This window comes from Pseudorca crassidens, chromosome 8, assembly GCF_039906515.1.
Source record: "Pseudorca crassidens isolate mPseCra1 chromosome 8, mPseCra1.hap1, whole genome shotgun sequence".
Classification (NCBI taxonomy): Eukaryota; Metazoa; Chordata; class Mammalia; order Artiodactyla; family Delphinidae; genus Pseudorca; species Pseudorca crassidens.
Genome location: NC_090303.1, coordinates 11,957,056 through 11,985,025, shown reverse-complemented (window position 1 = coordinate 11,985,025; position 27,970 = coordinate 11,957,056). Strand labels below are relative to the sequence as shown.

Genomic DNA, 27,970 nt, shown 5'->3' with positions numbered 1-27,970 from the left:
AATTAGAATTCCCTGATTCTATGATTCCAGGTGCTTTTTCTTCTGTTGAGCTGGAGGTGGCATTAATATCTTTGCTCTTTTATTATTTTTTTTTCTAAATCTGCTGTTAGCTGATGTGTTTCTCTACTCTGCTTTCTTTCTTTCCTGGGAATATAGATGAGGTCTTGTCGGAAAACTTTCTGGACTATAAGAACCGTGGAGTCACTGGTTCTCATCGGGGCCAGATCATCTGGAAGATTGACGCCAGCTCTTACTTTGTGGAGCGTGAGTACCTTTCCCATTCCTGTTGCTCGGGATGAAGCGGAATTCAACTGCTTTGCTCTTGTGCTGCATTGCCTCACTTAGAAATGTGCCATATGTGAAAGATGTGGATTGAATGAGGTGCTTAAAAGACAGTGAGTAGTGAGCTGTAGAGCAGTTGGGTAGCAGCCACCCACACCAGCCCGTGGCCCTTAACTCTCTCTCCCTGGCTCCTCCAGGCGCTTTCCAACTTTGTGAAGGTTGCCCCTTCTGTATCCTGCTGTCCAGTTTGGGCTTTGCTTAACCCAGTTCTTCAAGGCTTCTTGTTCCCCAGTGTGTTGGGGAATTCCTCGGGATGGGAACGATACATTACTACTACCAATCTGTCTCCTTCATTCCTGATCTACTGACATTTCTGGATGTATAAACTCATCATCATATATCTTATTTTATATTTTCTAAAATTTTCCGCTCTCTTTGAAAATAAGTCATTTTGCAGTTATGGAAGGAATTTTTCATAGGTCCCATACTGGTGCATGAGGAAATATCTACATGGGCCTCATATTTGCCACCCAAAGGAATGCACGGACTACCTATAATGTACCCTTTCCCCTCCCACATGGGTACTGGAGAGTGCTAAGTGCACAAATCCCTTCATGCATTTTCTGGTTCATAGCAGGTATTCATTCAGCATAACACTTCTGAAAGGAAATGGAATAGTCTATTGTTCCAGCTGCCTGGTGCTCAGAGGAGATGACACATGGCCAGGAACCTAAAGTTGTCTATTTTTTAAAAAATATTTTATTTATTTGTTTATTTATTTGGCTGCATCGGGTCTTTAGTTGTGGATCGCGGGATCTTTTGTGGCGGCACGCAGGCTTCTCTCTAGCTGTGGTGTGTGGGTTCCAGAGCATGCAGGCTTAGTAGTAGTTGTGGCACGTGGGCTCTTTAGTTGTGACGCACAGGCTGTAGAGCGCACGGGCTTAGTTGCCCCGTGGCATGTGGGATCTGACCAGGACTTGAACCTGCATCCCCTGCATTGGAAGGCGGATTCGTAACCACTGGACCACCAGGGAAGTCCCCCTAAAGTTGTCTATTATCATTTGACTTGTAGCTCACAAAAAACTGTCCTCTAGCATGTTTTGCTCCCATTTTTTTCCAGATGAAAACTCTCATTTTCATTCACTTAATAAACATTTTATAAGACCTACTGTACTCCAAAGAATAGAGATTGGAGATGAAACCTCAGTGTCTGTCCTCTACTTATGGTGTCTCTGCCCTGGGAAATGACACAAATGCCCCTCTTTTTGCATTGGCACATGCAGAATGAGTAGAGTCAGGAGGTTTGATACTACCAGACGTAGAGGGGACAAGACTTTATGTTATGTGGTTGCTGACCCTTGACTTTGCGTTAAGCATGATGAAACTCCCAGCAAGAGAGTTCCTTTTCCTTAATACTTACCTCCCCCGCTCTTCTGCACTCTAATCCATCCTGCATGCTGATCCCAGACAAAATGCCTTGAACGCAATCCTGCTACCATGTGCCCCCAAGCCTCATGGCTGTGCTTTCATGCTACATCAGCTGAAACCTCTCTGCCCAGCTGCCAAACCCCAACAAAACCCACCACATCCCTCAACCCTACTTCTCCATCCTCCCCAGCAGGCCCTCCTTTGCCCTAGTCATGCCAGCATCTTCCGCTATCCCACAAATGGCATCATTTATCATAAAGAACATGGCCAGGCTTGATGTGGGGATAAAGAGATGGGCTCCAGCTAGTGGTACCTAATATGACTTCCCAAATGCCAGTAAGAACAAAAGAGGTGAAAACTTGCAGTAGCAATGAATATTAGATATAATTGTTGACTGTATGCCCCAGTCTACACTGGAAGTTCAGTGGAAGAGTCCTTCCTTACTACATACCCATTTTGTTCTTTTGGGTTTTAACTAAATGAGAAATAGACATAATTCAGGGTCATAATACAGTATCAGCTCAAAATGTGCGGGCATAAACACACCTTGAAGGTGTTTCTTTTATCTTTTTAGAGTCAAGGAAATAAATATTAAGGATAATATGAAACCTCATGACTCTGTCTTCATTCTGCATGAGCCAGTGTGAAAAAGTGGGATTTGTGTGTAAATTAATCTAGCACTAGTACCATTCCTTTCAAGGCAGTTCTCCAAGATTTCTGGGACATTTAGAGCATTTCCTGTACATTCAGCTCAAATAACAAACCATTTAACATAATTGTCTTCATGAGCAGTATGAAGACACACTTTAAATATCATTAGACAGGTATTATAATGTAAAATCAGCTCTGTAAAATACATAAAATGTTGTCATAATTGAGTGAAAGTGTATTCAAAGTTGGTGAAGTTCCAACGTCCTAGAATAAACAGATAGTTTGCCAAGTCATATTCAAAATAACTAAAAGGGGCTTCCCTGGCGGCGCGGTGGTTGAGAGTCCGCCTGCCGATGCAGGGGACGCGGGTCCGTGCCCCGGTCCGGGAAGATCCCATATGCCGCGGAGCGGCTGGGCCCGTGAGCCATGGCCGCTGAGCCTGCGCGTCCGGAGTCTGTGCTCCGCAACGGGAGAGGCCACAGCAGTGAGAGGCCCGCGTACCGCAAAAAAAAAAAAAACTAAACTAAAAGTTCAGCACTTTAGAAAACTGACATGTTTTCAAGTGCAAACTGGAGACGATCCCGCTCCACAATATTCCTCTTAGACTAGCGATACCTCGGTGCTTTCAGAAAATGGATGAATTTCCATTTTGCAAATGTATCAAATGAATGAATAATATACTAAGAATGTATTTCTGTACAAATGTAACGATTTGTCAAAAAGTAAAAATTCATTGAGACAAAGCTTAATTGAGTTTGCAAATGATTGGACTGTGGACTCAGGGCACACAAAAAAATCAGATAAATTAAAACAACAATGAATTATAGGAGTCTGAATGCATTAAAACTCTATATAATATGCTATAAAAATTTATATTTTTAATGTGAAATAATTTGCATTTTCAAACCTGTTTGATAGAACAAGTGCCAAATTAAGGAACAGGAAGAGACTGGATGTACAGAATGTTCTAACGTAACTATCAAAGTGTATGCTAATCAAAGCATCAGAGATCCTCTTGCTATAGTATAAAAATGCAGAATTCAGGCCATTATCCGGAAAGGTTAGAGAAGTTTTGTTACGAATCACAAATAAGCTCTTCACGGTCTCTAGGTAGCAATAAACACATTAATCTAATTGGTAAATTAGACGTTCTTAAAATAAAAATAACTTTATCAACTTTGAACATTAAATCTTGAAGTACAACAGGAGGTCATTCCAAGTGGGAGTTAAAATAATAAATGAGGTTTTGTTTTGGTTTTTCCATTTTTCTCTTTATGTTTACCTTGTATTACTTCCTTTTATGAAAGTAGAGGTATATCACTGATTGTCTGGGATCTGTTCTAATCGCATATTTCTTTCAGAGTTATGATTCAATTTAGAATTAGGTAATTGCTATTGATTTATATGATATTTTAAAGGTCTGATTAAATCAGATTTTGAAAGTACCCCCAAATTAGAAACATTCAAAACAAATACTTTCTGTATTCTCCAAGGAGTTGCAAACATGATAAAATACAGAAGAAAATAACTCCTGACTCGTTTCCTATGGTCCCTGCATAATTTCGCCCTAGAGGGCACTTGGCTAATTGACTATAGTAATAATTGCTGTAATATGAGAGCTGTAAAGATGCAAATTTTAACACTGATAAAAGAAAGAACTCGTGAAATTTTAGCTTTACCTATCCTGACAAAATCTTACAATGTTTTATTGTTATAGTAACTCAAATGTTATATTCTAATGCGTGCAGTTGGGCTCAGCGGGCCAGTCTGAAGCCTTCAGGAGCTACCACAGTCTTTGTTGACTATGTGCTCCCCAAACAAACTTATGGTTACCAGGGGGTAAGTGGGTGGGGGGAAGGATAAATTGGGACATTGGGACTGACATCTACACACTACTACCTATGAAATAGATAACTAATAAGGACCTACTGTATAGCACAGGGAACTCTACTCAATACTCTATAATGGCCTATGTGGGAAAAGAATCTAAAAAAGAGTGGATATATGTATATGTATAACTGATTCACTTTGCTGTACACCTGAAACTAACACAACATTGTAAATCAACTGTACTCCGATAAAAGTTAAGGAAGAAAGAAGTCCTTCAGAATCAGGGCTTGCCTTGCAGAGAGGTATTGATTCTGCCTGGAAGGTATCTTTATTTTGATCTCTGGCCCAGACCTGTTACGTGTAGCTCCCTGTTCATTGTCACTCCCCATTGCTAGCAGGAACAATAGAGTAGTGGGTCTGGAAGGACAGCTGATTACGGCCAAGAGAGTTTCTCCCAAACGGACCTCCTTTCTCTACCCACCCTTGTGTCAAGTCATGTAATCACGGTCATGATCACAGCCTTCTCACAGCTGTCCAGGCATAAACCAGAAATCTGCAGTCATTTCGACTGCTCTGTTTCGCCGTGGCTTCCTGCCCACTCCGAACCACTGATCATGCATCGCCCGCAGCTCAGACCCTCACGTTCAGCCCCTTCCCCATCTCTGCCCTCGCTTCCAGATTCACACCCTGACTGCTACCTGCTCTGGTTTCAGCACTCCCTGCATTTGTCAGAAGAGCGAACCTCAAACCCCTTCTCAGTACATCATTTCCCAATCCTTTTCCAATCCTACCTGCTCTGGTTTCATCACTCCCTGCATTTGTCAGAAGAGCGAACCTCAAACCCCTTCTCAGTACATCATTTCCCAATCCTTTTCCATCACGTCCTCCCAAATTAAAAAAACACAGTGGCCCCTGGTTACACATAACAGCAAATCTAAGCACCTAGTCGTGCTGTAAGGTTTTTTTTTTAATTTTTATTTTATATTAGAGTATAGTTGATTAACAAAGTTTTTAACAACACCCCTTGAGAGTGGCAAGGTGAAATGTACACAGGTCAGGGGGCAGAGTTTGCCTCCTTTCCCCACCCTTCAGCAGGTGGCTTCCCAGTGAGAGGCCTGTGGACTCAGTGTCTACCCGGTGTGGCCCTTGGACTCTAAGGCTCTGTTCCTTCAACTATAAAAGGAAGTTAATGTACAATCCCCACCGGTGACCCCATGAAGACTGAGAAAGCACACGTGAAGGGCCAGGCACGTGTCTGGTACAGCCAGGTGTGCGGTATAATGAGAAGGCTTCGAATTAGGGATTGCAGTGCATTTCTCCTCTGGGAATGGACATGGTGGTGTCTTGGTGACAGCTGTGAACTGAATGGCTTATTCTGGGAGTTTCCCGTGGGGAAAGCCTTTGCAGCCAAAGTTGGAGACGGATGGGCACTGAAGGAAAAGCAGGGCTCCAGGAGAACTAGCTGACTCCCCTGGTTGGCACTTCTGGCTGGTGCTTTCTCCTCTGCGGCAATGCGGCAGAGCCAGGACAAGCTGTGCTGGGGCCAGAAGGCCACCCGGATCTGCCCAGAGCAGCCGCAGGGATCCCGTCAGGTCAGCAATCCAGATGGTTCAGGTGACACGTTGGTATAGCTTTTTATTTAAATCTGGACATATTTCCACCAGGACTGCTCTGGTTTTAGAACTGGTATGGCTAAGAACTGCACTGTGGGCTGCCATTTTCAATCACTGTTTTGTTCTTCCCGAGGAGCTATGTCTCCTTTTGTACCGCAATAAACGTTTGAGTCATAGGCTCTGTGGAAGTCTACTTGGAGAGACTAAATTGTAAAAGTGTATCATAATCTTATGACAATCATACCACTTCACAAAGGCGTTCCTTTAGGAACAAGTGCGCCTCCGTAAATATTTGCATGATAATGGCTATTTTATTATTATGCCATCTTAATTTTACTATATAATTCCCTGGAAGCCATGACTACCCCCATCGCTTATCCAGGTTCACACAACCCTAAAGAGAAACCATGGTCAAAATTGCACTCTACACAATCATAAAGTAATTTCGGTATTGCTTCTGTTCTTACTTGCCTTTCTTAAATCTGGAGAAAAGAGTCTACAGTTCACAGCAGCACTCCTAAAATGCATTTCCTCTTTCACCTGTGTCCTTTTGCCACACAACTCCCCTGGTGTTCCTCCCGCTAAACTTCTCCATAAACCTTCCTCACCGCATGCTGGTTTTCTTCCTTCCTTATTTCCAGCACATTTTGCTTTAAAAGCCTAAATGAAGTAATCTTGCTAGAGAGAAGCGTCCTGGAATGGTAGAAGAAGGAACCCAAGCCACCAAATTCACACTTGAGCAGACCAGAGTGAAATGGTTGGAAATATTCATACAGTAATAACGTCTGGGCTTCCAGAGGCCAACATAAAGGTGCAGCGGTTCTGACTGAAAGGGACCAATGAGACAATGGGAGTGTGGCAGTGGGAGGGCAGGGGTCCAGGTGGGAAGACAGGACATAGGAATGAGGGGACACACATAGCAGGCTCATCTTCAGGTCACCCAAGGTGAAGAGCCCAAATGTTGTGTGCAACCATCTCTTACCAGGTCCAATAGTCCATTACATCTGGGGCATCAAAATGCATCTTTAGTCCGTAGATTAAATATCAGACCATTAAAGGGTGACTAAGCATTGTTACAGAAAACAGCTAGAAAGATACAACCAAATCATTCAGTTCAGATTTGCAGCAATATAGATAGAGCTACCTTCTAGTTTGGTGTGTGTCAGATTCTTCCAATGAGATGAAACCTCTAAATCAACACAGATAAAGGGTCAAAGGCCTAATAACCCAAACTGAGACTTTTCTACATTTACCTTGAGTTTCCATTTCATTAAGAGAACATACAGCCTCACCTGCCTCTCTGAAGCCTACAGTGCTGGAGGCCTGCTGGGGACTGTGCTGGTCTCCAGGGACTCTGATCTACAGGTGAAGGCTTGGTCCCTGCCCGCTGAGGCTCTCACATTGCAGGAGCGGGGACAAGCACCTCCTTCTTTTTGTCCTGTGTCAGTGAAGGGGACCACAAAACCTGGCTTTGGGGCCCAGAGTTGATCACCACCCATGGATAAGAGGAGCCAGTAGGTAGACTTGGCCAGTGGGAAGGAAGGACCGGCATTGGGGGCCAAGAGGTAGAGAGATCATTCTAGGCAAGGAACAGCACTTGCAAAGGCATGAAGGCATGCAGATGTGAGAGTTGAGGGTGGAGTGCTGAGAAAAAGGAAGAGAAGGACAAGGAGGAGGAAGGGATAGAGGTTGAGGAAGAGAGATCATTGAGTGTGGAGGGTTAAGTATGGCCACAAGTTCCTTGGCATTCCTCTCATCAAGAGGCCCGGTCCATGTCCCCTCCCCTTGGGCCTGGGAGGGCTCTGTGACCCTGCCCTGGTTTCCATGCTGAAGTGAGGCTGTGCAGCTTCCAGGCCAGGCTTTCAGAGACTGGTAACTCCCACTTCCTATCTCTTAGAACACTCGCTCTTGGAACCCTGAGACAGCTGTGCTTTCACAGTGGCCATGTGAAAGTTTGCATGGAGACAGCTGCTCCAGCCATCCCCACCCAGGGCACAGCAGAGGGCCAGCCAGCTGTTACCCATGGCAACAGCATGCAAGACAGCAAGGGAAAGCTGCCCAGCTGAGCCCAGTCACCCCACAGAACTTTGAGAGATGATAGTACAGAGCTGTTACGTTTTGGGTTTGATTGTTACGCAGCAGTAGTAACTGTAGCATCAGGGGATCCAGATGAACAGGGCCATGGAAGTCAAAGGCGGGGAAGCTATCAAAGGGAGCGTCGTCGACAGGACCTGGTGAGTGCCATCAGAGGACTCAAGGGACATGTGGTCTAGAATGCATGGCGGAGGGTTGGAACATGGGGCTTGCGGTGATGTTTGCCAAAAAAAATAATTTAAGGAGCTGATGAGGAAGACTGCAGGCTGAAGAGTTAGAATGGCCAGTTCAGATTAATCCTGATCTGGGCCATGAAAGTCCCTAGTCCCAGGAAACCTCTCACACAGGAATGGTGAGGGCCCCGCAGTAAATCTGTGTCTATAGAGAAGAGGCAAAGTGTGTGAAGCATCCTCCAGGACGGGTGGCTGTGAGAGTGACTCTGAGGGGGCAGCACGAGAAACAGAATGGAGATGAGCTTGAACACGTGTAAGGACTGAATGAAATGAGCCTACAAGTAAGTGCTCTCCTTCATTTAGGATATCCTTGTGTCCACTTCTTGGCAAGGATCTTACATCCTTTTAAAAATTTTTTTAAATTTTTATACAAGTTTTGAAGGTTACTTTCCATTTGCAGTTATTACAAAACATTGGCTACATTCCCCCTGTTATACAATACATCCTTGAACCTATCTTACACCCTATAATTTGTACTTCCCACACCCCACCCCTATATTGCCCCCGCCACTGGTAACCACTAGTTTCTTCTTTATATCTGTGAGTCTGCTTTTTTTGTTATATTCGCTAGTTTGTTGTATTTTTTAGATTCCACATATAAGTGATATAATACGGTATTTATCTTTCTCTGTCTGACTTATTTCACTTAGTGTAATGCCCTCCAAGTCCATCCATGTTGCTGCAAATGGCAAAATTTTATTCTTTTTTATGGCTGAGTAATAGTCTATTGTGCATGTATATATATGTATACCACAGCTTCTTTATCCATTCATCTGTTGATGGACACTTAGGTTGTTTCCATATCTTGGCTATTGTAAGTAATGCTGCTAAGAACATTGGGGTGCATGTATCTTTTGAATTAGTATCTTTATCTTTTTCAGATATATACCTAGGAGTGGAATTTCTGGGTCTTATGGTAGTTCTATTTTTAGTTTTTTGAGAAACCTCCATACTGTTTTCCACAGTGGCTGCACCATTTTACATTCCCACCAACAGTGTACAAGGGTTCCCTTTTCTCCACATCCTTGCCAACATTTGTTATTTGTAGACTTTTTGATGATAGCCATTCTGACAGGTGTGAAGTGATATCTCACTGTGGTTTTGATTTGTATTTCCCTGATGATTAGCAATGTTGAGCATATTTTCATGTGCCTGTTGGCCATCTGCATTTCTTCTTTGGAAAACTGTCTATTCCATTCTTCTGCCTGTTTTGTAATCAGATTGTTTGGGGTTTTTTGATGTTGAGTTGTATGAGCTGTTTATATATGTTGTATATTAATCCCTTTTCAGTCATATCATTTGCAAATATTTTCCCCCATTCAGTTGGTTGTCTTTTTGTTTTATCAATGGTTTCCTTTGCCATGCAAACCTAATTAAGTTTAATTAGGTCCCATTTGTTTATTTTTGCTTTTGTTTCCACTACTTTAGGAGATGGATCCAAAAAATACTGCTGTGATTTATGTCAGAGTGTTCTGCCTATGTTTTCCTCTAGGTTTTACAGTATGCAGTCTTACATTTAGGTCTTTAATACATTCTGAGTTTATTTTCATATATGGTGTTAGAGAATGTTCTAATTTTATTCTTTCACATGTAGCTGTCCAGTTTTCCCAGCACCACTTATTAGCTGCCTTTTCTCCATTGTATATTCTTGCCTCCTTTGTTGTCCATTAATTGACGTGGGTTTATTTCTGGGCTTTCTATCCTGTTCCATTGATCTATGTGTCTGTTTTTGTGCCAATACCATATATTTTGACTACTGTAGCTTTGTAGTATAGTCTGAATACAGCCTTTTATTTTACGCTGATAAGAGCACCATGAGTTGGGTGCCATCACCATTGCATTTGAGGAGAAAACAGTCTCAGAGACATGGTAGTCTTTGTGGCAGGTGGTGGAGCTGGAATTTAAACCAGGCTTATCTGCTTGTGCTCATTAGCCCAAGGGAAGGGTCTATGGGCATGCTGGAGATGCGGGACACAGAAGGGACATTTAATGAACTGAGGTCCATGAGGAGTTGGAAGGAACAGGATGCAGAGAACAGTTAAGGAGTCCAAGCTTTCCTGGAAGCCCTTGACCCACAATGGACTTCCAGTCAGAAGTGTGGGTGGGGCAGGATGGGGACAGAAGAGAGGGAAGGAAAAAAATGTGTTATGCTGACCACTCTATGGTGCCCCTCTTCCCAATTGGAAGGGAAAGAAGACGACACAGGAAGAACTCAGGAGTGATTATCACTTATACAGACGTGGTGGAGTCAAATTAGAACTCTACAGAACGGTTTCTCTCCATCCCCCTCAAAGCCACTCAATACACAGAATGAATCTCTTCTACTATAAATTGCAGACACATGGAGCTAGAAACAACCAGGGCTGCAGAGGCCCTCCATATCTCTGCCTCCAGAGAGGGCTTCAGCAAGATAAGGAGGGAGTATTGTGCCCATTTTAATCTCCATGAAACGGGGACAATAGCTCTCTCATAAAGGCCTGTGGCAGGCCAAGGCCGACAGAGGCCAAATTGGCAGGAGAGTATGTGGGGCAGACAAGAGAAACTGACCTAACTAAGATGCCGTGTCTGGACCTACAGCCAGGTATCTGAAGGGCATAGCAAGCTCATTGCCATATGTCCAATTAGACACAGCAGATGGGAATGAGGTGGCTGCAGCCATCCCAGGAGGGTGGCCTGTGCTTGTCCCTGGGGAATCTGTGCATGTCTCACAAGATCCCACCCCTGGGCTATCATTTGGGGTAAGGCTGCTGTCCTGAATAGAGGAATAATAATAGTAATAGCAGCAACTAACTGTCTCTGAGCTCTCCCAATGTGCCAGGTACCATGCTGAGTGCCTCATACATCTTGCCCCATTTAATCTTCATGAAAACCCTAGGTGGCAGGGTTTTTTTTTTTCCCCTTTTTTGATAAGGAATCTGAGGTCCAGGAAGATAAATGCAACTGGTCTAAGATTCACAAGTCACAAACAAATGGTGGGGTCAGGACTTGAACCCAGGCAGTCTGACCTCTGAGCCTGCTCTTTAGCCACCATGATGTCCTGATAAGACTAAAGTTGGCCAGAAGGGTCCCCACCACTAAGGTGGAGATTCGGTACAGAGTTCTGATCCCATGGAGGGCTGGATACCAGGTAATACATTAGATAGAATTCTGAAGTTGGAGTCAGTGCTGGGGGCTTTCCTCCCGGAGTGATTGGCAAGGCAATTATCTGGGCATCAAAGTGGGAACGCATTTGTCACTGGGCTAGCAAATCCTTAACTAGAGGAAGGAAAGTCAAGATGGTTAACATGGCCTTCCTCCCCTCCAGATGATTCTGAATGGGGAGCTCCATAGTCCCCACCATAAAGAGCTGTGAGAAAGTCAAACTAGAAGACAGAGGCTATCCAAGGTTTCAGTCACTTCCTCCCACACAAATCCAGAATGTCCTTCATTTCAATGTATTTGTTATATGTGTATAAATCCAATTTGTGTACACATTTTTAAAAGTATTACTTATTCCCTCTAGACACTTTGAGGAAAATATCAAACAGCATCCATCATTTCAGCAAAAATAACATCTTTAAAGATTTTTGTTGTTGCTGGTAGCATCTCCCCTTAGAGGGGCTTAGTAAGTATTTATTCAGTTAATGAATGAATGAATGAAGCTAGTGCTCAAAACACCTGTGCAGGAAGCAGGAGACTTGTGCTCAAGGGCTACAACCGTCATGTCTTATCTTTCCCACCGATGGCCCCTGAGCCATCAGGACAAAGAGACAGAGAAACACAGATGGAGGGCAGAAGCCACGATGTCTCTGGTCAGACCCACAGCAAGAGGGTACCACAAAGAGAACAGAGTCAACTAACCCACCCAGCTTCTTGGAGTATGGAGGTGGCAGAGAGGTACCACCTTTTAAAGCAGAGGACTCTGCTCTCTAGTGAACACAGCCCAGTCCACACTGGAAATGTCACCAAACACTGTAGCACCTCCTCCCTTGATTCAGGCCCAGGAAGTCGATGCCAGAAGAGCAGTAGGAAGGGAGAATTTTCCGGTTTTCCACCTCATTCTTCTCTTTTGACCCCCTGAGCCTTTCGGCCAAGTCTTTGGTCACGCACAGCTGCAGAGTTCTTGGTGAAGACAGAGAGCCACAGAGGTCAGGGTGGTCCTGCCTGCACACCGTGTGTACCTTCCCGGACACTACGTACCTGGAGCCAGTTCAGAGGTCACCCCCAGGAGTCTCTGACATTAGCCAAGATAGGTCTCTAGTCAACTCCAAAGCCATTTTCAAATGATGACAGCTATACTGTCCACATTAGCCTTGGACAGCCAGGAAAGAGTTCAGAATCCAAATAATACGGAAAAAGTAAAAACTCCTCACAAATTCTCATGTATCTCACTTGCCCCAAATTCCAGAGTTGATACGGAACCCAAGAATACTGCAAAACCCACCAACACCCACAAAATCTAGAAGATGCAAGCAATGCCTCATCCATTGCAGCAGCTGCTAATCTAAGCCATGTTTCCCTCTTTCCAAGCAAAACGACAGTCTGCAGCACCTGGTCCGTATTTATGCCCACATTGCTATTGCCAGCTGTTACTGGAGGGAAGAGGGCAGACAAAACGCAGAAAGGAAAAAGGAGCTGATTGTTTTTAACCTTCACCAGAATGAGTGCCAGTTTCTCCCAGGTTGCTCAAGGCCAATGAGCTGAAAATCCAAACCAGAGAACTCATCTAATAAGTGGGGAATTGTGTCTTATGCTTCCATCTCCTTGGGAAAAAATAGAGTTATAAATACTGCACCCTCTACCAGAGAATGACATATAGGAAACACTCCTACTTTTATACAAAATCTATAAATTTGAGCCCATAGACTTAAAGCCTTTTCATGGGACTCCTATTCCTTATATTTAAAACCTGTTAGTCTCTTTCTCTCTCCATGAATAGTTACCCTTGAAAAAAAAGAGATTTATTTTACAGTGTGAGTTTTCTGTAACAGAGAACACAAATTTCTAGTGAAAACTAAACCTTTAAGGCCTGGCTGAGCCTTTAACAAAGGAAAAGATAAGTAGTCAAAGAATAGAAGGAATATGAAATATTTTTCAAAGGGGGAAGAGTGAATTATGTCAAAATTAAACAAAAAATAATAATAGAAGGGAAACAGTAAAAAGAGTATGGGAACATGGAAAAGAAGTAATAGTTAAAATAACCTACGATTAGACTTCATCCTTTTCACTAGCCTAATCATCGGCAGTTCCCAATGAAAAATACAGGCAAACTCAATGTTAAGAAACATCAAGACCAGTTAAATGGAAGTCCTGGGTACTTGACACAGATGAAGTGACCACAGTGACCTTACAACAGTACAAAGCAAATGCTTACAAGGGTTGGACTCTTGAAAGAAGACCCAGCCCGCTCTCCGGGATGGAGATGGGCAAGACTTCCTTCCGTCTCCATCTTTCGGCTCCAGCTCAGCTCTCGGCTGGACCTCCGGTGGGGTTTCCGGCTGCGCAGCCCCTGCAGCGCCCTCTGTCGGCAGGTCCCCGGAGGCCAAGCGAAGAGTAGCAGGAAGAGCGTGCTGCTGACACCGGCTGAAGCTGGACAACAGGCAGGAACTTGGAACTCAGCAAAGGGATCAGGAAAGGTGTCCTGAGAGCCCTCGTACGAAACACGGGAGGATGATACGAAGCTTATAGGACGCTCCAAGCTGTCAGTGGGCACCAAGCTAAAGTGAGTGCATGATGGGAATAATTTCATAAAGCCTTGTTCTTGTACCCAGAGGAAGGGTAGAAGCGAGTAAGTGGTAGAGTCAGTACCATACAAGCAAGAGCCTGAATTTGGTGTGCAGAGGGTCTTCTATCACCTCTTCCACCTCCACACACTTTCCTCCAGGACAGTTCTTGGTCAACTGGTATAGACACATCGCTAAGCCTACCCAGAAAAAGATGCTGAAATTTCCAGTTCAGCTGAGTGGCCTATACATTCTAGACAAAAAGGGAACCCCTGCCAGCTGAACAAAGGCAGCACCGTTAACCTGCGTTGATAGTTCCCAGGTTTTACAGGATGGCATCTGTGCCTCCTTCATCCCTTTCTTCTCTAACAGCCCTGACACTAACCTGCCCAGTCAAAGCATCTCATGTCTGCAGACCCTTCCCGGTTGACCTCCACAAATCAGCCAAATATTCAAGATCAGTGCCTCCACTCAGACACGGTTTTTTCCCAAGAGGCAACAATTCCAGTAAACTCCAAACCTGCAAATGTTTTTTTTTCTTCATGAAACCCACACCAATGGAGTGCAGTGTTCCTTTTTCAGGCTGCTTTTTTGGTGTCAGGGATCCCTTCGAGGGACCCAGCATCCAGTTACTGTATCCCAGGTCAGAATTGTTGACCTGAAACAAATAGACTGCCAGATATTTCTCCAGCAAAGATCATTTACTCAGGATCAGCAGAGGATTGCAACCACAGTTCAGGGTCTGCAACCACGGTGAGCCACTTGCACGTCCCCCTACAGCAAGGGCAGGAGAACACTTTATAGAGAGGATAAGGAAGTCGGAAGGGCTGTAGTAAACAAAGAGTCCATGGCTTTTCATTGGCTGAGTCCTTGCCAGGAAAGAAGAGGAGGTTTTCTTCTTCCTGTTGGGCTCTGCTATCACCACAGGGCGAGACAGCTCCCCTTTCTGGTTTCCTAACTCTATTGAATGTAGGTTTCTGTTTATTAATTTTTTATAGAATCAACTGCAACTGAGAAAGGCAGCAGCCAATCCAATAGGCAGCATGCCAGATGGCCTAGCATTTTTATATGTGCTTTGAGTTACCAAGTTCTATGTACCAGGAAGCCAAAATGGTGGGTGGGTGGGTGCTCTCGGGGCCCAGAACTACAGGTTTGAGTGTTCCCAGGCTGCAAAATTCTTCCCATAGAAAACTATGGTCATTCAGCCCCATCTGCAGCTGACCAAGTTAGTCCCAACTGAGCATCAAATTGTGAGAAACTTTAACGATGTCTCCTTGGAATCTCCAAGGGAAAACTGGGCAGGGAGAAAAGAGAGACACCCTGAGAGGAAAGGGGGAATCCAGGTAAGAGCAGTTTTTTCCCCACTAGGATGGACTCCTGTACTTCTTGCCAAGGAAGCCTACCCTTGAGGATTTCACCTTGTCATGCAGCCCATTCACGAGACTAAAGCATGGTTGCCTGCTACATAACTCCAGGAGAGCCATTTCCGTAGACTTCTGTGTGAATGGCGCCCTTGGAGTTGGTAACACATCAGCCCTGTTAATAAGGTCACAGGAATGTCTGGTGACCACACATCAGAAAGTATACCCTGCCTCGTACTACCATTCCTAAGATCTGTGTGTGGCCAAGGATATACCTGGTTAGCCCAAAGGGTTACTGTAACCCTCCCAGCCTCCAGACCAGCCATGAGTTTGAGCTCTACCCTTCTTTACTGTGAAATTGTGGGGTATCTCATGCTCCAATATCATGAAACCTGTTCATCTGTTACATCTTCTAAAATAGCCACCTGCCATTCATTTGTGGCTCTCACCTCCATCCAGTTTTAAAAGGTGATATTCAAAATCCTCTCCCTGACTGTAAAGGGTTCATTTAAAAGTCATGCTGAGATTGCATCCCCCCTCCACCCCACACTCTCAAAAACCTTACTATTCATACATCAGACTGATCCCCCAGTATATCCTCACACTTCTTGTCACCTAATCTGGAAGAGGTTGGCTAATACCTAACAGGAGTACGTACTTCCCAGAAACACCTCTGGAACACCCTCTAGCAAGTCAAGAGCTGACTCAAGACATACGTAATCAGCACAGGATATGGGGAAGGGTCTCGGTATGGCCCTCTGCCTTCATGCTAGGACCCATACTTTCTACCTCTGGAGCTCTTCAATATGGTAGTCTGTCAGTCTACAGCCTTCTGGTTTGTGTCCTATCTCAGTTCCAGGCAACTCAGTCCTCCACCGTCTGACCAGCCATGACCCTCCCCTCCACTTGGACTGAAATGCAGAGACCCATCCCAGTAAGCCAGGATTTGGGACAAAAATATACGACAGAGAAGGCACTTGACTTTGCGGTCTGTATTTGGCCTTGGAGGATCTGTTGGGAACCCCCACCTCAGCCTGAATGCCCCAGGGCAGCTCCGAGACAGCTCAGCCCACTCCATCCAGGAGGGAGGACTGCTAAGAGGGCCAGCAGCTGTGCAATACTCCTGTTTCATTTCACATACACGTTAATCCTCTACGCTTCACTGGGCAGGGATTTTAAATTTTATTAGTCTTTTCAACGAACCAACATTTGGTTTTCTTGATCTTCTATATATATTTGTTTTCTGTGTAATTACTTTCTGCTGTTACTTTTATTTTTTATTATTTCCTTCCTTCTACTTTCCTTGGGTTTAATTTGTTTTCCTTTTTCTAACTTCTTGAGATGGATTCTTAGCTCATTGGTTTGGGGCTATTCTTCTTCTCTGTGTATGCATGTAAGGCCGTAAGTTTTCCCCTTAGCAGTTTGTTTGTTTGGTTTTGCTTTGTTTTGGTAAAATCCTAAGTGAAGCACAAAACACACATAGAAAGGGGCATAAATTTAAATGCAGAGTTTAGGGATTTTCAGAAAGTGAACACATCCATGTACACAGCACCCAAATCAAGAAGCAGAGACTAATTCACATGTCAACCTGTTCTGTTTGCCTCCTTCCTTCTCTCTGGGATCATTTTCCTCCTAACAGAAAGAGCTCCCTTTTAGTATTTCTTTTAGTGCAAGCTTACTGGTGATAAATCCTCTCTGTTTTTGTTTGTCTGAAAACATCACTATTTCACTTTCACTTTTGAGCAATGATTTCACGAGATACAGAGAATTCTAGGTTAGCTGTTCTTTTCTTCAGCACTTAGCAATGTCATTTCTCTGTCTTCTGAAAAATCAAGTTTAGTGTTTTTGTCTTTCCTTTGAAGATAATGTAGGTTTGGTTTTTTTGTTTTTTGTTTGTTTTTTACTCTGATGCTTTTAAGACTTTTCCCTTAGCCTTTGGATTTCAGGAGTTTAACTACGACATGCTTACAAGTGATTCCTGTGATTATCTAGGCTTGAAAATAAGTTATTGTCTCCTCAAAAGTTGCCTTTGCCCCACTCATTCCACTGTGTCCCTTATTCTCTCCTCTGTCCTTTCCATCCTCTTTTCTCTCTCTTTCTTCAACCTGGATATTTTCTTTCTTTTTTTTTTTTTTTGTGGTACGCAGGCCTCTCACTGTTGTGGCCTCTCCCGTTGCGGAGCACAGGCTCCGGACGCGCAGGCTCAGTGGCCATGGCTCACGGGCCCAGCCGCTCCGCGGCATGTGGGATCTTCCCGGACCGGGGCAGGAACCCGTGTCCCCTGCATCGGCAGGCGGACTCTCAACCACTGCGCCACTAGGGAAGACTTGGATATTTTCAATCAACCTATGCTCCACTTTACTAACCCTCTTTCTGCTGTATCTGATCTGCAGCTAACCCCACGTATGGAGCTCTTAATTTCAACTCTTTGGTTCTTCAATAATTAAATCCCCATTTGATTCTTTTCTGTTGGTTCTAATTTTCTGGCAAAGTCTGCACTTCATTTTCTGCATGTATAAAATCATAGTTTCATTGAGGTCTTTGTCTAATGACTTCAATATCAGGATCCTAGTTCCATTTTCTTTCTTGCTTTTGGTCATTTGCTTCTGTCTCTTATCATACTTGGTGATTTTCAGTTGCCGTAAACTGGATGTGGAATATTGTAGATACTTCGGCGATGGCATCTTCCCTCAGAAGATTTTGCTCTTCCCTCAGTGAGCTTGTTGGGGTGCTGGTGGCCTTGACCCAATAAGAGGATGAGCTTAGTGGAGTGAAGAACAGTCTTGGTAAGCCTCAGTCTCCCTTTAGCTCGCCCTCTTCCTAGAGATCCCTCTCCAGGTCTTTCATGGAGAGCCGAGGGTTTTCACCTGGGACCCTTCCGTGACTCTCCCTGCCAGGTCTCCTCAGCACCAAGAGACAGAAGATTTCGGCTCACTTTTCAGACGTTTTCATGATGCAGGATTCAGCAAATGTCTGAGGGGAAACCAGCTGGGTACTTGAGGTCTCTGGTCCTTCACTCTGGCCCCAGAGGGCCACAGCAGCTCTGCTGGTTTCCCTGCCAGCAGGACAAAGGGACTGCAGGTAATCAGCTCGTCTCACCAGTACTCCGTCGTCTAGAATTTGTGGTCCTTGTTGCTTCCATTATTCTGCAGTGCTTTAAATATTTTGTTTTTAAAAAAAGCTTATCTAGTTGGCAGCAGAAGCATTAATCTGCTACAATTACTCTATCCTAGCAGGAAGAGGAAGGCTCTAATTGCCTTTTAGCAAACACTCCACATGCGGTGATCCCAGAGAACAGAAACACTGTCTAGGGGGTGATAATAACCAGCACTGAAATAGGAAAAAAAAGCATTTATTGGATTGTTTTTGAGTTTGGATTTGGCCTTGTAACACCCGAAATAAGTACTTCCCATAAAGTAAAGTTCTAGCATCATTTCACATAGTGATTCATTTTCATCAATCTCCCACATTTGCTGTGGTACCATATTTGAAGCATTAACATAGGATTTATGCTGCTGTTCTAAATAGGAAATTAGTCAAATGATATACAGTTCTTGGTATTAAAAAGATGTACCAGTTAACACAATTGAAAAAAAGTTACAATTAACCATTTTTCATTCAAATAATCATAAGTTAGCTGTTAGAGAAGCATGACTTTATCACATGGCAATTTTTATGTTAGGCAAATGTGGAATACCTAAAGATGCAAATATCTTCTCTGCTCATTCAAAATTTATGACTTTATTTTCTTCACTTATTTTCCAATTTTGTACAAAGTGAATATAATTAGTCCATAATACAGCTTTCTATATCATTTCTGGAAGTGCAGATCCAAGTAAGATTATATCTTTACCAAATTACAAAATTTTGACAAATCAATATGATATTCTCTAATATAATAAGGTGACTTTTTTCTGTTAGAGTCATATATTACTTTAATGAGAATTTTACTACAAAAGATATCATCTGAGAACCAAATAGAAACACCATGTCTTTCAGGGCTGTTTATAGGAGAGCAAAGTTTTTTTTGGTAAAACTTAATATGGTTTATACACCTATATAATGTTTTTCTTTTGAATGAGGTATTGGATTCAAGTTGCTGAGATTAAATGTAACGGAACAAACGTGTGTACAAGGTGACTGCTTCATTTTGGATTTGGTCTAAAACCAGGGCCCCCTGTGTGAGGAGCTTTAAAACTTTACCTTAATGAGATCTAGCAGGCAATATCAACTTTAAATTAAAATACCTTTCCAATGTTATATCTTTACATATGTAGTAGAATCTGCAATGTTAGATGCCTTGTCAATGCACTGACAAGTGCATTCCATTTGTTAAGAAGCCCTTCACCCTTCCTTTTGTTTTGATCAAAAGTCACAGCCTTTCTCTAAGCTGCTTATTTCTTAAAACCCATTTAATTCATATTTTTAAATAAAAAACCAAGTACAAGTGAACATACTGCCATGTAGGATAGACTGGGAGGACCTCAGGTTTTATACCATTAATGTTGATTATTTCTTTGAAAGAACTGCTCTTGCTGTTTCCTCTTACTGAAGCTAAATGTTCTTCAGACTCAAAAGTTAATTTATGTCTTATTATTGCATTGCTTCTTGATCTTTTTGATCATTTGAAGATATTGTACTTTCCATTACTCCTTCTAGATTACTACTGAAACTGTTTCTTTCACAGTGATGATAGCTTCTTGAGTTAAAATTGGGTTTCCTGGATTTTGAGGATGTGGTTTACATTTGTCTCCTGTCTATTTTGCAAATGAAAGATTCATAGACTTACGTTCATTGTTCTTGCTAAAGAATGTTACTTACATAGATAATTTGGTTCCTTTTACACAAATAAGTGATTCACAATGGAAGACATTTCGCTAATGCAGTGATCCATATGTCTGTCTAGTTTATCAACTCTGATCACACTTCTGTTCATGAGATTTGGGCATTTCTGCACTGCAGACATTGTAACATATGGATAGTTAAAAACTTGCTATGAAGTTCAGATGTTTGTGGTGCTTCAACCTGTGCAATGTCCAGATAGCAACAGGAGTAAGCACCTTATTCTTAACGAATACTTTTACCAGTTGCAGAATTCTCTGTTGACAGTTATTTTCTTTCGGCACTTTGAAGCTGTCATTCCTTTCCCTTCCATTGTTTCTGTTTATGTTGAGAAGTCATCTGTCAGTCTAACTGTTGCTCCTGTGAAGGTAACCTAGCTCTTTTCTTCATTGGCTGATGAAGTGATCATTTTTCTTCTTTTTTGAACTTTTACAGTGATGTCTGGTTGCTGTGTTCTTTCTGGATTCATAGGGCTTTTTGTATCTATAGCTTGATGTGTTTCATAACTTTTGGAGAATTTTTAACTTTAGCACCACTGTCTCTCTCTTCTCTTTTTGGATTACAATTTACAGGTATTTTAGACCACCCCCTAGTATCACATATGTTTATTATTTCTCTTCAATATTTTATATCCTTTTTCTCTGCATGCCTTATTCTGGATTTCTTTTTCTGACCTATGTTCCAGTTTCCTAAGCTTTCTCCTGTATTTTGTTAAATCTGCTTTAAACCCACCCATGGAGTACACTATTTCAAAATTGTAGTTTTACAGATCCAGAATTTTCTGTTTTGTTCTTTTATAGAGTCTTCATTATTTGCTGATATTTTCAATCATATATTTTATTTCTTTGAATGCTTTAAATATATGATCATTAAAGCTTGTGTCTGATAACTCCGATATCTGAAAACCCTATAAGTCTATTTATAGTGCCTGGTCTTTCTATTGGTATTTTTACCAGTAGAAAAATACTCTGCATGTGCCTGATCAATTTTAGTTGAAAACTGGACACTGTAAATGAAAACTTATGGAGATAATTTGAGGCTTAGAATGGGTTCTTTTCCTGCTGAGAGGATCTGCATTTCCTTCTGGGCTATACCTAGCAATCCAGAATAACCTCAATTGAATTTCAAGACTTAAAATGATTTGAAGGGCCAGGGCTGGTGTATTTCTCTGGTATCTGTTCTGCTGTTCAGGGCTCCAACTTGAATTGTGAAGGACTTAGCAGAGTCCTCCTCTTTGGCAGGCTCTGAACTCTTTAAGTTTTTATCCCCTTAGCCCTGCAAGTCTGTCGAAAGTTCTTTTCACCTTCCCAGCCTCTCAGTGCATTTTTCTGGAATCAACACAGCCCCCCCACCAAGGGAAACAGCAGAAGTTTTCTTCTTCTGGATCTTGTCTTCAGTATTTTCCACTGTCTTGCTAGGTCTCTGATGTCCTCAGGCTAGGATTTCCAGTTTTAGGAGGAAACAATTACTGGATTCCTAATAAAATTTGAATTTGAGATAAACAGTGAATACTTTTTTTAGTTTTTTGTCCATTGTAATAATTGGAACAGACTTATACTGAAAACTTATTCCCTGTTTATCTGAAACTCAAATTTAAGTGGGTGTCCTGTATTTTATCCAGCAATCCTACTTCAGGCAGATTTATTTCCATATTTTTCCAGCTTGTCTAGATGTTCTCTGAATTACCTAGTACATCATCACTCAAAGTGGAAGTTCACTTTTGCTAGCCGGTCAACAATCTAGCATTATTAAAAAAAATTTTTTAGAGACAAATTACCAAATGAAAAGTTAATATGTTTGCTGAAATCCTAGCTGCCATGAACTACATGTGTGACCTTGTATAAGTGGCCTTACATTTTGGCCTCATTTTCCTTAGATGTAAAATAGGAATGATAGATGACATTTATTGAGGCCTTGTTATATGCCAAGTATTGTGCTAAGCACTTTTTTAAAAGGTTAATAATAATTACCTGTACTTCACAGGGATTTTGTGAGGGCCAAATTAGAAAATAGTATGAATGGTCTGGTGCATACTAAGAGCTAATTAACTGTTAAGACCAATTTGTTATAATTTTTAAACTAAATCAAATATTATACTTACACCAGGGCTACTACCATCATTACATACTGATGTCTCAAGTGCTACAACAGGCCTACTAATCCCTAAAAAATGGAGAGGAAGAAAAACGATAGTTTTCTTGTTTCTTTAAGTGATACTATAAGTAAAGTGAAACAGTCTATACTTTCTGAATACATGCCCACCCAATAAAAATTATAGTTGTAAACACACAAATTTGTAGAGGTAGAAACTTCAGTATCATTCCGCTTTGTGAATGAGCTGGTCACTCGTGCCCAAATCTGAAAACAAATCATGTGCCAGGCAAAAGCAACCAAAATGTGATAAGGAGATCTATTGCAGGTCCACCATTAATCCACGAGATTTTAAGATGTCAACCTCTTCCTCTGGAAGGGCAAGGACTACACCCATTGGTGAGTGGAGTATGGGCTGGATTTCAACCCCCTACTCACCCCTCAGTTGGACAGCTTTATGTAGGACATGCCTGAACAACTATACAAGACAGTTCTGTTGACGGTAAATGAATATACGATGAAGAAGGGCAGCTCTTATGTGTTGACTACTTCATGCATACTAGGCTTCACCCATTATTCCATTTGCTGTGTACAACAGCCATACATGAAACAATACATACAAAGCTGGCAATGGTATCACCATTCTACATTAAATCTAAGACCCAGAGAGTCTATATAACTTACTCTGTTAATGACGGGCAAGTCAAGAACTGGACTTACATCGATTTGTTCCCACATTCCTACTCTTTCCTTAGATCACTGTGCCTTCCTAAACTTCTGTTACTACATACATAATGACTCAAATAAACAATAAAAACTATTATAACAGAGATGCCTTGTGTTCAGACTTTGAGGGGATTTTTGAATTATTATCATTTTAACTAGAAAAGCAGAGGAAGATAGAACTACCTACCACAGGTCTCCTTAGATGAAGTATCTGGAATAATAACCCACAACCCTCTAATATTTCTCGGCCTTTGAACCTTGATACTTTTCTCAGAGGCAGCAGTAATAGCGAAAATGTAGCAATGTCTTTATCTATACTTGAATCTATTCCAAAAGTCATGTAATATTAGGCCATAGAAAATTCTCTGTGAAGAATTAGGACCCACCAGGACACTGTACCTGCTCCTGGGTTAACAGTAAGGCAGTGGAGTCAATCAAATGAAACCAGTAGTTCATCAGTCATTTTTTAACAGGCATTTATAGAGAATCCCTATGCTACATGACACCGGAAATATAAAGATAAATAATATTTAGTCTCCTTCTTCTGCAAAAACTCAGTGTGGGGCTAATCAAACAGACCAGTTGAATGTAACTGTCACCAAAGCAGCGTGGAGTTTTGCGAGGTGAAGTAATCTTAATCCATACCACAAATCGCTTGTATATTATATTTTTGCATGTGTTTTAACATTTGTGGGTGACTTCCCTTCAGAGCCCATCCCTAAATAAGAAATTTTAAATAATTTAATATCTCTTTCAAGACTAAATAGGGAATCATTTTAAATTACAGTTTATAATATAATTACAATTATTTAGATTAAATAAAAGGAAGATCCATTAATAATCAAGTTGCTAAATACTGGAACAGACTCTTAAAAAGCTTAGGAAAAAAATACAACCTTTGCCAGTGATTTTGCAGAAAAAAGATTACAATACTTTGAAGGTTTCCATGCATTCTTGGCTCTAAACATGAACTGACCTGCTCACCTAGCAAAAGGATTCAGTACAAGACTGTCTATAATTTCCCTGACATTTTTTACTCCAAGGCACTGGGATAATTTTCTTTGACAGGAAAGCTAGTACTGCCTTGCCAGGATACCTGGTATATATAATTTCCTTCTGTGCAACTAAACTTGAGGTGAGGTCATTCGGCCCGTCCATGCCGATCTCACTGGCACCTACAGGCAGAGTAACGCGTATTCTGAACTGCACTGACTCGGTGTGGTTACCTGGCCATATAGCTCGCTGCTCATGGTCCCCGCATGATCCCTAACCTACAAGATACCTGCCTCTCAGGCTGAGACAGTAGTAGATCTAGATCTGTAGACCTAATGTGGGGTGCCTTGGAGAATATGGAACTAAGTTATAAGATTGTCCACCAAGAGCTTAAAAGGCAATCACAGATATGCAAAATCACTGCAGGGAAAGAATGAAGGGAGGAAACAAAAAGTACTGATATATGTAAAGTAAGAATATGTCCACTAAAAGGTAAACACCCAGACATCATCCAGGCAGTGGGAAGTCTTAACAACTACAATTCAATAGATTAAAAAAAAAAACCTAAATACAAATGTCTAATTAAAATCTGATAAACCATGTTTAATCTCACTAGTAAATAAATGATATAAAAATGAGATGCTATCTTAAAGATGATCAGAGTTACATTTTCTGGTGGAAGTACACAGCGCTTTTTGGAAAGCAGTTTGGCCACAGGAAGGGAGAATCCTTAAAATAGTCCTATCTTCTAAGGAAGAATATTGCAATTCTCGTATCATTTATATGATATATAGAAAGAAACCTTTCCATGTTAGCTAGGTTTAGGTTCAACTACATATAATAGAAAATCCAAAATAACAACAGCAAACAACATAACTGTGATCTACGAGCAAGGCTACAAAACGTAGTTCTTTATCTGGGCATTACCACCCAAAATAAAATTGAGATTCAGTCATTAAGGAGGAAAGGGAGAATGAGTTTTGATAGAGAAGTAGCAATTTTTGCTCCATTATCCTAGAGAGCAAACTTGAACTTAAAAATAATTTTCAAAAAGACATTAATTTTAAGGGAAAAATCCCAAATTTCCAAGATCAGGGAAGTATTTCCAAGTTACAGATTGATTCAATGATTCCATAGAACAAGCAATGTTATTTACAAAGTTTGGAATTAGTAGTTGAAAATGCTTATTTAATAATGTTGATTTCAAAAAAAGATTAAAATTCATTATTAAAGTTCATACACTCAAGTATGCAAAAAAAACCCATAGAAGATTTTTCATACTTTTCTGCATTGTCCATATTTTCCGTAATGAACATTAAAATGCTTGCTAAGAAAACTGTAGACATTAGTTATAAAAACATTATAATTGGAGACAAATTCCCACATTTGAGAACCAGGACCTCTAACTGGAGATTCCTCATGTTGTTCCAAACAAAATTAAAGTAAGGGACTAAGGCAAAGCCTGGTAAATTTTTCAAATTTAAAGAAGAACATACTATAAACAGTAAATTGGGAAAAGCAGGTCACCTTCCAATGAACCAAACTCAGGTTGACCACAGATTCTTTTCTGTACAAAATGCCAAAAAGTTATGGAGTTTCAGCATTATTGTCTAGTCATTGTCATCAGAAAATATGGCTCTCATCCATGTATTTCCATAATTTCTCAGAGTCTTCCTTCAGATCACCAAGATGCTAATCACAGGGAATTCAATAACAGAAAATTACAGAAGAAACAGATTGGTACCACCTGAAATCTTAGAACTGAGAGTTTAAAAGCAATAACTTCTGATGGGATAGGATGGATGCTGAGAACTCTAAATGATGGATTTAACTTGGGTACAAAATGCTAAAACCAAAACAGTTTTGGATGATGGATTTTCAGAAAGAAGTTGGACCTGTTCATGAAGCCACAAGTGAAGCGTGGTTACCAGGTGTGGCTGCCTGGCTCATGGGAGGAATTGGGTAGAAGTTCCTGGGGGAGTCCTCTCTGGCCATGGCTTCTCTTCCTGGATTATACCCTACTTCTCAGTACCATTTTATTTTTGTCTTTCAGCTGAAACTAAGATCTGCTTCAAATACTACCATGGAGTGAGTGGAGCCTTGCGAGCCACCACCCCCAGTGTCACCGTCAAAAACTCAGCAGCTCCTGTAAGTCCTGTGTCCTCCTCTTTGGTCAGAACTAACTCTGGCGCTTCTTTACTTTCCTGCTCTGTTCGTATGTTTTAGTGTGTGTGTGTGTTGGCCGTAGGGGTGTGCACACACATATGGAGATATGTTGATAGATTATAAATAGGTAGACAGACAGACAGATAGAAACGCATCTCAAAATCCTGAAGAGGAATGAGATGCGAAGTAAACTTATTAGAAGGCACACATACCACTCGTTGTTAGAGAAATGTCAGGCTTCAGTAGATAGCCAGATATTTCTAATAGACTCATGCGTAATAGCAGTGAATGATAAGTCTCTTTGGGACACATTTTTTTTTTAATTCCTTGGTGTTAAGTATTTGAATTTCTGTATATTTCAAATTTTTTAGGCTTTTAAGTAAATTTCTGGAATAGAATTTATGATTTTAGACTGATTTTAGTCATAGGATTATAAGATGACAGACCTAGAAAAGACTAGAATCTCTGATCCTTTTTTTTCTTTATATAAATGAGGAAAGTGTGCCCAAGGAACTCAAGTAATGTACCTAGGGTCACACAGCTAGCTAGCTGTAGATCAGGCATTTAAATCACACCTTCTGTTCCCTACTTTGTGGCTCTGCTTAGTTCTATGGTGATAAATGCCATCTTTTCCTCAATTACAGCTAGTTTTTACCTCTGTTGTGCTTCTTACCTTAGTTCTCAATACATCAGATGAGGCTAGCTGAAATCTCCTTACAAACGGCATTCCTTTTCCTTTCATGTAACTTAAAAATGACTGACTTGGGGAGGCTGAACAAAAACCACTGAAGACTTTGTCACGCTAGTGTAAGTAAAAAAGATTTGGGTCTTTCTCCTATGTAAAAAAGAGAGAGAGAGAGAAAAGGAAGAAAGAGAGAAATTCAAATGAAATGTGAATGATTCAGAAAGAATTTCGGCTCTAAAAGATACTATTTGCTGTTTCACAAGTCATTTCTTCCATGTGCTGAAGAGGATTGTATTGAGTCCTTGGTGGGAGCAGTAAGACAAACAGGCTTGAGGACCAGGAACCCATCTGCTTCCATTCTTGCAGATGGAGCAGAACTGGACACCGGGCTGGGGCAGAAGGAGGGTGGGAGTGGACAGGGCTTCCCGTGAGGGGACACACAGCGGGAGGGGCAGGGAGAAGCAAGGGAGGTGCCAGACACGCTTTTCCCTGACCCCACCATTTCTCCCTACGCTCTCCCTGCAAACTGGAATGTGATGTCTGTCATTTTACTGGGTGGGTCAGGACTCTGAGTGTGAGAATCTGAGGAAGTATCCCCAGAGTGCCAGATCCCCATTTCCAGACGCATTTGTAAGGTCCATCTTCCAAAGAGCGTACACAGAAAAGCTGAAGCATGTTGCCAGCTGTTCAGGCAGGAGCGAGGGCTAAATGGAGGCAGTGAAGCTGGGTCTGAATTGAACCAGAGGCGAGGTGGATTGAGGTGGACAAAGCAGGAATGCACTGAACACACAAGAGAGAAGGAAGAGGTTGGAAGTGGAGTCTAGGTGGTGCAGACGCAGGCTTGCAGCTTTCCCCTGGCAGGCTTGGCCGGGGCAGAGGGTAATCTTCCCACTGCCTCATCGGTGATGAGTCCTGTGGCTGAAGAGAGCATGCATTTTCCTGCAAGAGAGTATTTTAATGTGCATTTGGGTTCTGTAATAGTTAAACTCTTGGTGGACGTTATCGTTCTGTACCATGGTGTACTTTTCAAAGGCATTTTACTTGCAGTATTCTAGGTGATTCACAGCACAGCTGTGAGACAGGCGGGAAGCATTTTTTGGTTAAGTGACCATGGGCTATATGCTAGTGGAGCTTAATTAAATCTAGTCTTTGCTTTCTGCAACTCAGTTCAGTGACTGATATAATCTAGCAGACTTCCAGGTTGAATAAGCCTTTGCAGTTTGGTATGGGAGTTAAGCTCACTGTTTCTAAGCAGAAATGGCTGTTCAAGTTT

General features: G+C 41.8%; 1 protein-coding gene across 3 annotated transcripts in view; it reads left to right on the top strand.

The window, feature by feature from the left end:
- Positions 1–27,970, top strand: part of HECW1 (HECT, C2 and WW domain containing E3 ubiquitin protein ligase 1) — a 477,497-nt gene that overhangs the window by 232,258 nt on the left and 217,269 nt on the right. For all 3 annotated transcript variants that reach the window (XM_067745847.1, XM_067745845.1, XM_067745846.1), the window contains 2 exons: positions 157–264; positions 25,900–25,994. In XM_067745847.1, the coding sequence (XP_067601948.1) occupies positions 157–264; positions 25,900–25,994 (203 nt within the window). The remainder of the gene's footprint in view (positions 1–156; positions 265–25,899; positions 25,995–27,970) is intronic.